At 33.0% G+C, this 16531-nt stretch overlaps 1 protein-coding gene across 1 annotated transcript; it reads left to right on the top strand.

Annotated features, from left to right (window-relative positions):
• LOC115889815 lies at positions 1–14010 on the top strand. Its single transcript, XM_030909894.1, has 5 exons — positions 1–15; positions 1702–1827; positions 6342–6485; positions 12168–12396; positions 13503–14010. Exons 1-5 carry the CDS (start codon positions 1–3, stop codon positions 13886–13888), a joined length of 900 nt encoding a protein of 299 aa, XP_030765754.1. The 3' UTR covers positions 13889–14010.
• Positions 14011–16531: the final 2521 nt, after the last annotated feature.

Genomic DNA, 16531 nt, shown 5'->3' with positions numbered 1-16531 from the left:
ATGTCCCGCTCGACGGTACGTACCGGGCCATGGAATGTTTCTTTGACTAATAACTGCAAAATTAAAAAAAAAATTCTAATATATATTTTTTGTTTTTTTTGTAATAAAACATTTTGAAACTTTGTTATGGTTTATTATACAAAAATTGTTATATTTAAAAAAAAAAAAAAAAAAAAAAAATTAAGTTAAATATTAAATCCAATTGAGGTTCTTTCCACTAGACTCTTACTTTACTACACTTTACTCCAACGCCAACACCACAGATCCATTATTTATACCAACTCTCCTCCTACACACCTGCCCACGTTGACCGTTTTAAAATAACACATACACTGAGAAACGTGACGTTTTTTCTTCTAAACGTCTTCCGAGACAACAGAGGTATCAATCAGAGCGAGGTCATTTATTTAGACGAAAACTCCATTAGCTAACGCTGAAATGGTCTCAAGGCTAGACGAACGTGAACGTGTCCAAGCTTAAAATAACTTTTCTTATTAAAGGAGAAATTATTATCTTGGCTTGTTAACTCGGACAGGTTTTATAATTTATTTGTGGTAGAAACGGGTTAATTTAAGTTGTAATCATGTAATTTGATATAATTAGATATTGTTTGATTACATTTATGGCATATACGCAGGTGTCAGTTTTAAGAAAATAACAGATTTTCCGGTATTTTATATACTATGAGAGGACAAAATAAAATTTGCAATATTAATGGTATACTCTTTTTTTTAATCGACTAATGATTAAATAAATGTTTATGAACATCTAAAATTATAATTATAGGCCAGTTATGCTCTACTAACAAAACCGGTGATTAAAACTAATGCTCTTCATACGAACTACTGAAATGAAGACCTTAGGAATGATAACTGGATACATTGAGGGACAGATTGAAATGTAGACATAAAGGAGAAGGGTACCAAACAAACGGCGTTGTCAGAAAGGCAGAGAAGAAGAGAATGGAACCAACATGTCAATAGAATGGGCCCCGACAGATGGCCATAATAATTCGCAAAAACTTACCCCATGGCAGAAGACCTATTGGACGACCACCTAAACGTTGGCAAGACAGTTGGCAGTAAACCTCGCAAGAGTTGCTTAGACGAGGAGAAAACCGGAACTTCACAAACGGCATTTTCTTCAAAGAGAAGGAAAAGAAATTAAATACGATTTTCGGTATAACAAAGGGATATTTTCCGATGGTGGCGGCACCGGCGGAGATGCACCAAACCTATATAAACTCTGCAGGGCAATAAGCTGTTAAATCCTATGATATATTATGCCTATTAAAGTGGGCCCTTTTAGGGGAAGAACTTGATAACCACCAGCCGTCCAGGGAAATAACTTGAAGTCCATTTAATTGCGTTATTTTTTTTCAAATAGTTTTTTTTTTTTTCAGTGTAGTTATATTTTTTTGGGTTATGTTTTTATTTCCTGTTACTGTAATTATAGTAAACCTACAAAACATAATCCGTACATTAAACGTAGTTATCACATTGTTTGTTCTAGAGCCGTTTTATCATGTTTTTCTTTTGGACCTTTTTATTTTAATTTTTTTATGGCCCTATTTGAATAGACATAACAAAATAAATTTGACATTCTTACGCACTTTTTTGTTCTACAAGAGATGATGTTATCAGATTTCGCAACCAAAATTTTGTGCTCAAAACTTTTATTTTGTTTTGAAATAACTGCCAGGAGTTGGGTCTGAAACGCTTTTGGTCAGCTGTCAAAACTTCTAACAGTAGTAGTTCTCAAGGCGACCACGATTCACCAAATCATGAAGCCAAGTCAGGACCTAACTGCTCATTGCCTTTACTTCAGGTAAGTTTATCAAATAATCTCTATCTAAGGCCGTAGACTTTTTGGTTATTTTTATGCTTCTTTCTTCTTCGTGTGCCTTCTCCTCATTGGAGGTTGGCGCCCATCAATTGGAATTCCTACCTGTCTTGAGCCAAACGGATAATTGTACTGGCCTCCCCTATATTAAACCACTGGCGCAAATTCCGCAACCAGGAAAACCGTTTACGCCTGATGCCTCGTCGTCCTTCAATCTTTCCCTCAACGATCAGCTGTCGGAAACTATATTTGTTATTTCGAAAATTATGCCAATAAAATATGCTGCTTTCCGTCGTTTTATTGTAGTTAATAGTTCTTGGTCCTTACATTTTTCCTTACATCCTTACATTTTCCAATACTTCGAGATTTGTTATTCCAGGATATTTTCAACATTCGTCGGTATAACCACATCTCAAATAAATCCAAGCGTGACATGGTCCGTGCCTTCAACGTGCATCCCTCGACTCCGTATATCAATATAGACAATACATAGCATTTCGTAGCTCGCCATCGAGTAGTAGTCAGATTCAGATTCGAAGTTTGCAGAGTAGAGATGGTTCATTTTTTGAAGAAAAAAGTGTTTCTGGCTGTTTCAATTCTATGTTTGATTTCTTCATCAGGATCCCATTTTTTATTCAGCCAGCAGCCCAAGTACTTAAATCTTTACCCTTTTCTATATTATTTTGATCTTCCACGTATCCCACCAATTATTTTCGATATTTTGTTTTGCTGATAATCATAAATTTTTGTTTGTTTTATATTTATTTTAAGACCATGACTCTGACTAATACTGCTAACTCTGTCCACCAGGCACTGCAAATCCTCATTGCCAGCTAGGAGCACCGCACCGTATCGTCAGCATATCGGATGTTTATTAATAGGTTTACCATTTACCTTTATTCCAACTTCTAAATCTTCCAACGCCTCCTGGAATATCGATTCAGAATATAAAATTTAAACAAAAATTTTTTTTTAAAATGTTAATACCTAACGGTAATCCCTAAAAATTTCTATATCCGTTGTTGACATATTTGATTTTCATATAAACTGACTGATTCCAATATAAGTTTCTAATGATTCTGATGTTTTTGCCATCTAACCCAATCCGCTTCAGTAAATGTATCAGCTTGTCATGTTTCACATTATCAAATGCCTTCTCATAATCTATGAAACATGCGGAGGCACTTGTCTGCTGATCGAGGCAGTTTTGGACTAAAACCTGTATTGAGAACAAAGCATCTCTGGTTCCCAGCCCACTTCTAAAGCCGAATTGAGTTTCACTTATATTTTCGTCTATCCTTCTCCATAGTCTAGAGTGAAGGACACGCAGAAACACTTTTAATGTATGACACATAAAGCTTATCAGACGATACTCGTTTGCATCTGTTTGAGTTTGACTTTTTAGGGAGCGTTACAAATGTGGATTGCAGCCATTGTGTCCAACACCGGAGAGATACCTTGCGGTTAAAATTATTATTTTATCTACTATATATTTGATATAGGAGGCAATTTTAACAGTTGCTCTGAAAAAAAAACATTATCCTATCTGTTCGATAACGTTTGTTGTCCTACTCTAGCTTATAAGGATCTAAATTTATTCTCCTCTCAAATGGTTTGAAATTATTTTCAACTTTATTTAAATTACATATTTTCTCGACTATTATTTCAATCGATTAGCCTTTTAGTACTGAAAGTCACTGAAAATAACATTAATTTATTCATTTTTCGCTTCATGAATATGCAGAAACGACGCCGTTTGAATATAAATACTAATTTTGTTTTGTTAACTATATTTTAAAAAAAAAAAAAAAAAATCAGATTTATTTTATTTCTTTTATAAAATAATTTTTTTGTTTAGGTATAATAAAATTAATATCTTTTTAATTATACTTTTTTATTCAATGTTAGGTACTTGAGTGGAGACGGTGACAGATGTGTAGGTAGTGATAGGCGAAACTGGTCTTCATGGGATTATATCAAATGACTTAATAACCATTAAATATTGGTGCGATTCTAACCTCCTGAGTCTCAACATTTCCTAAAACTAAAGAGCTTTGTCGTTGTAAACTCGCTGCAACCTTTTGTACTTAACAACACACCACAAATTGACGTCATTAAAATCCTGTAAAATTCTTAGGACTTGTTGTAGACAATTCTCTGAAATGGGACATGCATATCGACGCTTTGTCGAAAAATTAAGCTCTGCCTGTTTTGCATTAAAGTCTGTTTCTAAGGAGCTAAACTTGTCAGTGACTAGAACTGTTTATTATGCATTTTTGAGTCGCACCTCAGATATGCGTTTCCATTCTGCGGTACGCGTTGTGCGACTCAATTTGACCGCATTTCCAGAGCTCAGAGAGATCTGTTCGATATTCTAGGACTAAACAGCAGAACTCATTGCAGGACTTTTTAAAAATTAATTTTATTAAAATTTATAATACGTATTATTATATGCATGTTGTTTTGCCTAATACGTAAGCATGCGTATCAGCTTCTCAAGAAGGCCAGACAAGATCTTTATCTACCTACCCACGCTCAGAGTTAGTTAAAAGTTAAATATTATTACAACTCGGAAAATGCACAATCACCTACCATTTGAAACCAAATCCAACATCCATTTCTTCATTTCACTTGAGACATTTGAAATCTTATTTACTAGACAAGGTTTTTTACGCCGTAAATGACTTATATCTTGATAATCGAATTTGATCTTGTAAACACTGGTCTAATGTTTTACTTTATTACTATATTTACCAATGACATCGAAATGGATTTATCTAGGGGTCATTGATATTTAGTATAAACTTACCAAATATTTTTGAATCTTATTTTTATTTTTCTTATTCTTTGACTTTGTTAACATTTATAAATGTTTATTTTTAAACAAAAAAGACTGACAATGTTATTTGTATATTGTTTTGTATTCTCTTCTCTCTTTTGATTTTTTTGTTTACTTTGTTTGTTTACTTTACCTTTGTCTACAAATTGTAATTTTTTTGACAATAATTTTTTTTTTTTTTTTTTTTTTTTTTTTAATTAACAATTAAATTACTTAAAAATACTATTTATTTAAAGATTTTTTTTTTTGTTTTATTTCTATATTTCTGACTGAATGAAATAATTTGGCAAAAATTCTACATTTTATTGATTTTGGATAAACATTTTTATTATAAACAAATAAATAATATTTTTCGATAATATAATATATTATTATATAGAAATTATAAGAAATTAATTATACCGACCTTCATGTAATATTCCGGAAATAAATTTTCGTAGTATAACGAATCATAAAGTCGAAACAGCCATTAACAGAAAGATTTTACTGTTATTGTATTCGTAATGACGAACGAACTGTTTCTATATTGATTTACTGTGGTTTTATATGAAGTTATTTTCACAGTACCAAACTAGCAATTTTATAGACTTTTAAATCATTCTATTTGTTCTTGTCATTGATATTAATATGAGTTTCTATCGTCTTGGTTACGCTAACTATAAATAGAGTTATAACTCACTTGGGACATTATTAATGAGAACTAAGATGCCATAATTCCCTCTACCTTTTATAGGTTACAACCATGAAATACAAAAGAGATTTTTAGTAATATTATAAAATGAAAAGCACTCATCTAACTACTCTGTTAATTTATTTACATCATTAATGTCACATATTATAATAAATTTACAAGGGAACCACCTAAGGAGGAGAGGAGGAGGAGGAGGAAGCGTACAAAGTTTATCCCGACATACTCTACCACAAATAGCTTGTCCCAGCCACTGAAGATATTTTTATATTCCTTTTGGTAAATGGATGTACTATTAGATAGAAGTAATGCTTGCCGTGCTTCTTCAGCTTTTTCTAATATTTTCTCCATTTTAATCCAAATAAACCAAAATAAACAATAAAAAAAAAATTTTAAATAAAAAACTAAACTCTAACTGAAATAAGCTAATATTAGTGAAAATATGAATTGGTTTGTAAAATCTGACAGTTTGGGGCTGGGAATGTTTTTCCCGGGTTTTTATTATCATAAAACATGCCAAAATTCAAACAAGTTCCAAAATGTGATTTGGTTGATGATTCTACCTTTTAAATGAAGCATTGAATCATTAGAAAATATTAATTACAGCCATGTTTTTTAAACAATACGTCCTATCAATCAATGATATACTTGTGAAATCTATCTCCAGAGCGTTAAGACATGGAGAGAAAATTTAGGGATCTTCGAGGCGTAATATCTCAAAAACAATCAGATTAAATCTATTTATTTTTTAATGATAATAGATGATAGATAATAATTTAGTATTCAGTCATTGTTGTTCACTCTGTATTAAACACTAATGGAGCAAGAATTGCTCTTCGTTTTCAGTTTTTCTTTCTACAATCATCTAAATCGAAGTACCATTTTTCTTTCTCAAACACAGCAAACTGTGCCTGATTTATTAACAATCCTCTCCCCTATTTCGGGTCTCTAATGTCGATTTATTTCATATAGGTCTGGCCGAGTTCGGACTCACCCCGCGGCGAGGCCGACGGGCAGAGCTTCGTTTTTCCTGAGTACGCTGACGACAACGTTTCGCAACATTCAACCTGTCTGGACGTGATCAATCACACGGATTCTGGCATTGATTCAACACAAGTAAGATTGAATTAGTTATCTGTAACGATAGTGTTTATAAGACTGACAAAATCGACTATTTTCGGTATATCGGAAATGTTGTTGGAAAAAAATTCAAATTTGGATTTTAACCGATGTTATTCAATGAAAATAAAATTTCCGATTTGCATTTATTCCTTGGCCAGCTTGCGTGTTTTGTTGTAGTGCATAATTTCATTGTCTACGACTGACGTTTCTTCTTTCTATATTGAAACAATAAAAAAGTGTGCTGTAAAACAAATTAGTAGTTTATTTTCCGGTTGTTTTCTTATTCATTTACGACGTTTTTCAAGTGAAAAAAAAAAACAGTTATTTTTTTTTTTTTTTTTTAAATTTTTAATATGGTTAAAAAATAAAACAAAAAGTTTATTCAATTAGCATATACCCTCAAAACCTTCCCGGAAAAGATACAGTCCTCGAAAGGTTAAATAAAAATAACATACATATTTTATTTATTCTTGTATTAGTATACCGTTCTTCCTGAGATTTGGTACTTTTACAAACATTTTAATGACAAAGCGAATGGATATCGCATAAAGTTCCATAACAGCCCTGAAATGGTACTGTCTATTAGGGTAGGGAATTTTACTTGTGGTAGTCTTTTATCTTTATAGATGAATTGAATTTCAACAAATGGCATAAAAAACTAGCTTTTTCTAAAAAGATGATCTTTGTTTAGTTCGAAACGGTAAATATTTTTCAAGATATTTGCGTTTAAAGATTATGATGCATCGATTTTAGTATTAAGTAATAAAGTGATAAATTCTTGTAAAGAAATTTTTAAATAAAGAAATAATCGCTGACTTTTCTAATGGCCAAAATCGATGTTTCGAAATCTTGCTTATAAATATCTGAAAACAGTCCTCGTTTTGAACTAAACAAACAACTTCTTTAATAAGAGGGTTTTCTTCTTCTTCTTCTTATCACGCCCTCTCATGCCGAAGGTTGGCGATCTAAATGGCAATTGTGGCTCTGGAAACTGCAGCCCGGAGAATTTCCTGCAGACGAACGTTCAAACCATCTCCTTCATTTTTTTAGCCATGAGTTCTGTCGTCTTCCTACTGATCTTTTCCCTTTCACTTTGCCCTCTATTATGAGGGCGCAGTATTTCGTATCTATCACCTCTGATCACATGACCCAGGTATTGCATTTTTTTTCTTTCAGCAGTGGTGTTCAATTGTATCACTTTTTGTTTCTGCATGCGCATGGAGTACTTTATCGTTGGTGATCCTTTGTACCCATGAAATTTGCAGCATCCGTCTGTATACATATATTTCGAAGGCTTCTATTCTCTTTTCGGTCTGTGAATTTACTGTCCAGCTCTCACATCCAAAGAGTAACACAGAGAAGACATAGCATCTGGCCATTCGAGTTCACAGGTTCTACACTGGGGTCTCGTCTTGTAAAAATGATTTCATACTCACGAAGATTTTTCTCTCTTGCTCAATTCTTGAAAATAGTTCTCTTTTCGGGTCGCACTGACTATTGATGTTAGCTCCTAAATACTTTATTAAGAAAGGTTTAGCTTTAATTAATAAGGATAAAAGAAGTACCACTAGTAGTATTCTCTACCCTAATGGAAGGTACCCTTTCCGAGCTGGAAATATATACTATCGCCTTTCGCTTTGGCATTATACTGTGTGTAAGATTGTTGGCATTAGAATGTGTGTAAATGTTAAGAAAAACTTTTTTATTTTTTCCTTTTGTCAGAAATGGTTTTATAGAAAGGAATAATAAAATTAATCTCAATTTCAAGACAACCCTTTTTTCTGCACAGTCCACTGTTACTCTTTTGTAATAAATTATATTACACAGCGTTAATTGAATTTAACAAAGTTTATTTGTTGGTAGCCCAGTTCAGCGGAGGGGGGGGGCGAAAAATAAAAATTCAAATTAATTTCAATTTGGGGCTTGAAAAACCGACGCCAGAGCAGTAAATTCACGTTCTAACGTAGATTAATTGAGTTTAAAAGTTGAAACCGAGAGGTCTAAGATCGGATAGTTTAAAACTTTAATGTTCTTTGTTCTTTTCGTCGGTTTTTTTCTCTATTTTGATCTTTATTTACTGCTGTTTTTGTAAGTTTTGAAAACCCAAACAGAAGTGACTCACCATGACTTAAAAATTCATAAATTTTAAAAAGTGTTTATCAGTGTTGATATAAAATGTTTTTTTTTATTATTTTATATTTATTTTTACACCTTCGTTCCGTTTGAAAAAATTGAGTTAATGATTAAAAATACGGTTTAGACCTCTTTTAACCGGTCAGGAAAAGTCGCGACAAAATATTAGACGATCAAATCTATTTTTCCAAAGCTCCCTAATTAAAAAACTAGTAGTTTTGACATAGCCACGGCTCTCTAGATTGAAATTTAAAATGCTATTTTTTAATAGAAAATGCCGAAAGTGAATGAATTTATTTTGAGGTTAGTTTTTTACAGATGAAAATATTTGCTCTACAATACAATGGAAAAACAAATAAAAATCATATGCTGACCAAATTGACTTTTTAGTAACAGCACATCGATTGTTATCGCAACTTTAGCATTATTTTAAAATAATTGAAAAAAAAATGTAGGCACCAACTTTATCGGGGGGAGTCGGTCTCACTGTTGTAATTACATGTACATTTTCCTGACAGTAGCTGGCAGTTGTTGGCAACAGTTTTATGACACTCGACTATCATTATATGGCAGATATAGGCAGTCGTTGGTCTTGGCAGTCACATTTTTTTTTGGAGAAAGAAACTTAGATGACAAATGTGGATAAAGTTTGAAAATAAATATCTTCATTCAGAACCTCGCAATTAGTGAAATAAATTAGTGGTTTCAATTACACTTTATACTTTTCAGTTTACGATCATTCACAATGTCTAAAAAACACAATTAAAATTAATAGAATATTCTAGCAACAGCTTTCAGCTTTCAGTAGTCAGTCGTATCCATAGAGAAAGCCTAATATTTAGCTTATAAAACAATAAACTTTCGATTTTTAACCACAATTTCTCTTGACGGATGATAATCTAAGGCAAAAATGACCCAAGTAACAAAATTCCGACTTCCGACTAGTTTTGACTACGCGCAACGTTGAAATTGGTACTTTTCCCTACCCTATGCATATCCAAAGCTTAAATTACGTAGCCAAAACGTCGCTACGACATTGCACTTTAACAGTTGTATGTTTTGACCCTTAACAACGTTGGTAAACGTTGTAGGGCACAACGTTGTTAGAAGTTGGGTTTTATACCGTTGTCATTACGTCGCCAGAGGGCATGTTCTTGTACTACAGAATTACAAACGTAGTACAACGTTGTGCAACGTACTTTTAAATTACGAGTATAAGTACAAGCTAACTACAACGTAATACAACGTTTCATTAAACGACCCAAAGCAACTTAATTATAACCACTACGTTGGGTTACGGCGACGAGCGCGACGATATTGGATTCTCTACTGTACTGTCACAGAGCAATTGGTTAGATATTTCTTCTGTGGTACTTACTGTGTAAAGCGCAAAGAAGATGTATAGGAAAAAAGTATATAAATACTCTACAACTTTTTATAGAAAAAGGAAAAAGTATTTAGAAGAAAGTCAGCGAGCAAGTCAGTGTCCGAAAAATGAAGTGGAAATAACGAGTTTAGGTTCGTCATCCACATCCTCGCAATCATGTATCGAAGGAACGTCCACTTCAATTTTGAAAAGTAATAGTACTACTAGTGGTAGCTTATCATCAATGGATATTATAGAAATAAATAACAGTACACCTGAAGCCCATACAACAGAGGAATACTATAAGAATAATGATCCTCCAGAAGAGCAGTCAACTACTGAAGTTTATACTGACGTCCTTTCGACAAAAATAAAAACATTTTTAAGTCAGTGGAGTGTAAAAAATAATATATCCCATTCAGCTGTAAAGCAGCTTTTAAAAGGATTATCATCTTGTGGTATAAAAGGGCTGCCGATTGATGCACGAACAATTCTTCAAACACCAACAACTATTTGTATAAAATGTATATACGGCTTTTTTAACAATAAATAAATAGAAATACTGATCTAATGTCAGCGATCTTATTAACGAGTATGTGACCACCACCACCATAGGATGACCCAGCTTTATTATTTATTTTATTGTTCCTAGGTAAAAAAGAGCACTGTAAGAAGGAATTTCCTTATTTACCTCCTAGATGTCGGTAGGGTTCAGAGGTCCTATTTCGTCAAAGCAGGTGTCAATTGGTTGACAATTGGTTGAGTTGACCAAGTTGACATAGATGGCCCAAAGGTCGGTTACCGCAACTTATGCACTATATTGGTATTTTAAAAGTTGTATTTTAAAGGTAACTCCGCCATTTTAATACAACTTATCATTTCGTACGTTGTGGACGAATTGAATAAAAATATCAGAAACCACAAAATACTGCGAATTTCGTTAAAAAAACTGTATCTGTGAGGGTTGTAAGCTAATTTTCCTGATAGATTTCGCATATTTGTCTCAAAATTAAAAAAAAAGTTAGGTTAACCAAGTAAACTATAATTTTAAAATTAAAACTAGGAAATAAAACGGGGTTTTGCCATATTTCGAAGTATCATGGTCCCTTTCAACAGTAAACTAATCTTCGTTGATGAATTTCGATTGCCGACATCTCAAAACTTTGCAGATTTGTCGGAGTTAAATTCACCTAGTTATTTCTTAATGGAGCATAATATATCCCATTTCTAATTCATACATCATCAGCCATCACCAAGTTAATCGAAATCAATGTTTTCGTTTCCCCATGGTTGAATATAGTAATATTTGACGAATATTTTTAACTCTAACCTCAAAATATCGCGAATCGGCATGAAAAACAACTTTTAGCACACGACGTACTACGTCGCCTCAAATAACGTTGTAGCGACACTAAAAACATCCACCATTCATCCACCATGATGCAAATATGGGTCGCTTAGACGTCACTTCGACGTTGTCCGGCAACGTTGGGTTGCTCCTAGCGACGTTGTGATTACGTTGAACATCGTAATTTTGCTACTTGGGGACATTCCTCGCAAATTTTGAAGTATAGTTAGTGGAAATGTTAAAAATTTGTTAACTTTTTCTACTAATTGGAAATGACTACCACTAATTTTGGCGTTCTGAATGATTCCATTGAAATTAAAGGAACAAATTTCTACTCTAATTGAAACCACTAATTTTGAGGTTCTGAATGTAGCTTAATAGTAATTAATTTTAATAAAAGTAGTTTTAATAAAAACATATTTGCATTAATTTGTTCTTTTTGAAGTTAAAAATATTTGATTTAACATCTTCTTTTTGTTGTTAATGCTAATCTGGACGAGACCTCCATTATTTACGCCGAATCCAAACCGTGGTTTTCGGCCATATCATTGTCAATAGCTTAATCGACTCTTACTCACGATATATCTGATCTCCTCCGGCCAAAAACCGGCGTGAATCAGCAGTGTATTATCACCAGAGTTTCCAAACGGTTACCCGTCCATCTACGCGCGTCTTTTAATGTCGCTTAACTTGATTGGGTAATTTATCGGAAAGCGGGTGCCTTGTCCTTTTTAAATTGTCTCTATGTGGTAAGAAAACATAATCATTTGTTTTTTCTTTTTAACATTTTAATGATAATAATATAATGAGACAAAAAAACTTTTTTTAGGTATCCCCATTGCCTCCACCTGTCATAACCTCTCCAATACCCTCACCGACTCCAAGTGGCAGAAGACCAAGCAGCACCCTGCTCCATCCGGACCATGCCAGACTTTTCCGACTGTATCCAGTGTCGTCGCCTGATCAGACCTCCATAGAGGATATTTCCGATCACCAGAATAATCCAGGACTGTCGCCGTCGTCTTCTACTACGTCATCACTGACATCGGTGGCTGCAGGTAATGATTCGTGGCATTTTAGTATATATTTGTTGAGTAGAAAATTGTTAAAATGTGGCTTTTAATATACAGGCAGTATTGTATTATTGGAATATTTTTTTGCAAGCTGGGGAGTATCTTAATCATCAGTTCATCTCAGGTTAGTTGCTTTTTGATTTATTTAATTATTTTTAATCAACAACCACATACATATATGCAATATATTTTAACTAATATAACTTAATTGAAAATATTTTAATCATTTCCTCATCATTTTAGATTGTATAGTCGCTAAACATTTTTCCAAAAAAGGGTTTTTGTTGATTTATTCTTTTAATTTCCAATTACGGATTATTTTAAATCAGTTGTCTGTTTCAGTGTCTTTGTGAAAAAAAACTTCAAAAAAAAAACTTTTTAATTTACCTAGTGAAAAGGTTTATACTTATACACAAATTATAGCAATCGGTCTACATCAACCTAAAATTTAATCTGGCTTTTAAATTAATTTTAGGTTACTTTGAAACGTTCTGAAACTTTTAGTACATAAATAATTTTCACGCAGTATTTTTGGCTATTTTTGTATTCTTTGAGTGTTAATATTTTATGGCTTTTGTAATTGTGTGATGTTTTGCAAGAACACAGTGATTTACCGTAATTTTAGCATTAAAGCATGTGTCTGCTGGTTCTCATCGACATACCTATAAATATACATAAAACATACCAATAATACATCTTACATTCTACAAAGGCCTTTGATGCTAAAATTGTTATTAATTGGCACAGTCTTCCACAAAAGCGAATATCTCAACATAAATAAAACTATTGAATAAATCAAAACAAACTATATCGAGGAGGAGAGACGCATCTTAATTATAAGGTAGTTTTAAAACTGTTTTAACCATTCACAGGACGTTTCAAACTTTTACCGAAAACGGCGGCGTTTGTTTTCCATCGTATATCAGGCGGATAGAGGACGCCAAGCAGTAAAATATTTTAGCGTGGTGATTTAAAAATCCGCCAAAATCATAATTATAAACTTTAAGTTTATTGTTTTTTCTACCAAAATATATTTTTATTTTTTGAAGCTGCTCACTGGTTATATTTTCCCCGTTCTTAGGTGACGGCAGCCGGCAACTCCCTTGCCGGTAACTCCCTGGCAAGCAACTCCACGGACAGCCGTCGTCGTTCCTCCACCATGACAACTAGATATTCCCTCTTCGACGCTCTTGACCTCGAATACGCCCTCCTCAGAGCCGCAGCTAGGGGCAGCGTGGGTCCATACTCACTCAGCGAGAGCCTGCACAAACTCACCTTCACTCAGAGCCTAGCCTTCCCAGCACTGGCTCGAGGACTGGCCGGTAAACGAAGGAGATCACAGCAAAACAACAATAGCACACCTCTGGATACTGGTGATAGTGGATTGAACGCTTTCGCCAAAGTGATCACTGTGCTGGTGCTGGTGTTGGTGAGCGTTTTAGTGTTCGCGGTGGTGTACAAGTTTGTGAGGACGTGAGGGTTACTTCTGGCTCCCGGAGGAGCAAGAAACAACAGGTTTGTGATTGGGAGGAACACAAGTAGTGACGGTCGAGGTGTTAATGGGTTTTTGTAAGACTTAATTGAGTTTTTGGTTGTTAGATTCGGTGAACTAAGGCCACAGATGTATTAAAGAAATACTAAACTTTGGGACAGGTTTTTCAATTAAAGTAATACTAATAATAGCGCCTGTGTTTTTAATAGATATTATGATAAATTAAATTTTATAGTATGAGGGAGAAAAAAACTTTTGACATTTTCGAATATGGTTTATTTGGTTATTAAAATTTCAACATGCGATCATAACGATACGACTCTAATACCAAGTATGTGGTAACAAATTATTCGTAAAAACATCTTTTCCCAAATATGTTAATGAACCAATTAATTCCATTCCATTTCAAAAATAAAAAAAAAATAGATACTTAAAATACGATTTGGGCATATTGTAACTGGTCAAGACAAGACACTAAAACATTACACGATCAAATTAATTTTCCAAGGCTCCTTGATTATAAATTATGGTTTTAACACAGACATAGAGACATTCTAGATTTTTTCTAGAATCTAATTTTGTTTTTAAGCAAATGTCAAAGTTGACATATGACATGTCATTCTATTCAGAGTAACATTTTCTATCGAATAAAGTAAAAATACCGAGGGTGTCATTTAAAAAATTAAAAGTTGTAGCCATTTCCGGTGAAACAGAGAGTGACCGAAACCAACTGAATATCATATACTAACATAGGTACCAAATCTCGCTTTTATATCTAAAAATATCTTATGATCAATAATGATTCGTCAGCTCAGTTAGCTGTCTATTATAAACAATTTTTATATTATTTTTATTATTTCGATTAAAAAATTGTTTTAAAAACGCTATTTTAGTGTTACTAAACAACTTAATAAGGTGTACAAAGAATGCCTATGGTCCAAATTCGACCATACATTGTGATAGTTCTAAAAGGAATATATGCTTTAAATTATATTTAGATTTAATCAATATAAATATATATTTGTAAGATCAAACAGTATTTAACTCAATGGAGATTATCGTGTATAAGACTTGTATAAGATCTCCCAACTTTGGCTCATAAATAATGTAAAAATAAATATATCTTGCGCAAAAATTTGTATATAAATAACCTACCCTATCTCTATCAGATTTTCTTGTTAATATTTGTTATTTATTAATATTTGTACTATTGTCCTCTATTTTTTTACGCTGATGTAATGATTGTAACTTACACCTTCTTGTAACCATTGTTATTCCTATGTTTAAAATACTGTAAAATAAAATATTCTATTTCTTATCCTGTTTTTATTATTACTTTTTAATTAGTTTACAAAAAATATTTAAGGAATATCAAAAATACCAATAAACCAGATATAGTTTATTTCTTACTAAGTATAGGTTCTAGACATAACGTCCTACTTTATTTTTTTAATGATTATGTTTATCAAAACTAATGACAGTTTAATTTTATACACAAGAAAAATAATAAACATAAAGTTGAATGATAAAAGTGTAAAGTAAAATTACTAATAAAAATCATTTTTGTACAACATACTATTCATTTAATTTTATTTTGTGAAAAAAATATAAAATTGGTTATTCCACCACATTTGTTGCGTTTTTATTAGAAATATTAAAAAACTTTGTACAATAATACAAGTAAACAAAAATGAGTTTTTAATACTGAGGAATTTCATAATAGATCAACAGATTGTATAAGTCTATGTTTTATAAAAGAGATAACAACTACATATTATATGCTATATTGTCTAAAAAGTTCTGTAGTACAGCTTTGCGCGTTTTTAGTCTAATCATTTAACAGAGTTTCGAAAAATCCAAATGATATGTAAATTTAACACCTAGTTTATAACAAAGCCATTCCCAAGTAGCATCTATCTGGCTTCGAACTAAATCTGACCTGAAGCGACGTCAGACTTTGTGCAAATTTAGGTCGGGTGCTCGTGATACGACCTGTGTCGTCGCTTTCCTATTAAAGCGACGTCGTTGGATCCGAGTCGGTAAATCCAACGATCTGTCGACGTACAAAATAACAACGTACCATTTTATTAATTTCCCAACGTCGTTCCCACGTTGGTTTCCACGACGTACATATACTTGAACCAGCCCGACGTCTACCCGTTGTCCGAACAGGATACGTCCCACCGACAACCTCTAAACTAATCACTATATTTTGCCATTTTTATGTTCATAGTTATAACCTAATTTACGTATCTCTATTTATGTCCGTAAATACAACCTATTAAGTAGCATTTGCGACCTAATGAACATCATGAATATAACCTAATAAAAGTTTTTGTAAACAAACTTAAATTTTTTATTATGCCTAAAAAACACTAAAAGGCATTTAGACATTCATCTACATTACATTGACAGAAAGAGGTCGAGGCTTTTGCAAAATAATAATGGTAGTAGGGATGTCTTGCCTCCACCCGTAAATGCTTTTTTATCCGAAGAAATGCTGCATTACACTGGTGTATCTTAATTTCATTTTTAGCTTAGGGATACCAGTTAGCCCCCATCCTCCTCCGACATGTGATAGGGCTTAAAAAGTGGCTGAGCAATACGTAACTGAACGAAGTACAACAG

This window comes from Sitophilus oryzae, unplaced genomic scaffold (genome assembly GCF_002938485.1).
Source record: "Sitophilus oryzae breed Bouriz unplaced genomic scaffold, Soryzae_2.0 scaffold_849_pilon_pilon, whole genome shotgun sequence".
NCBI classification, from domain to species: domain Eukaryota; kingdom Metazoa; phylum Arthropoda; class Insecta; order Coleoptera; family Curculionidae; genus Sitophilus; species Sitophilus oryzae.
Note: the sequence above shows the minus strand (reverse complement) of the source record. Positions and strands in the feature narration are given on the sequence as shown.

Excerpts from the sequence above, each read along its gene's own strand:
- LOC115889815 (XM_030909894.1), top strand. Across the intron at positions 1,828-6,341 it reads GCTCATTGCCTTTACTTCAG|GTCTGGCCGAGTTCGGACTC; the intron begins GTAAGTTTATCA and ends TATTTCATATAG. Across the intron at positions 12,397-13,502 it reads ACTGACATCGGTGGCTGCAG|CCGGCAACTCCCTTGCCGGT; the intron begins GTAATGATTCGT and ends AGGTGACGGCAG.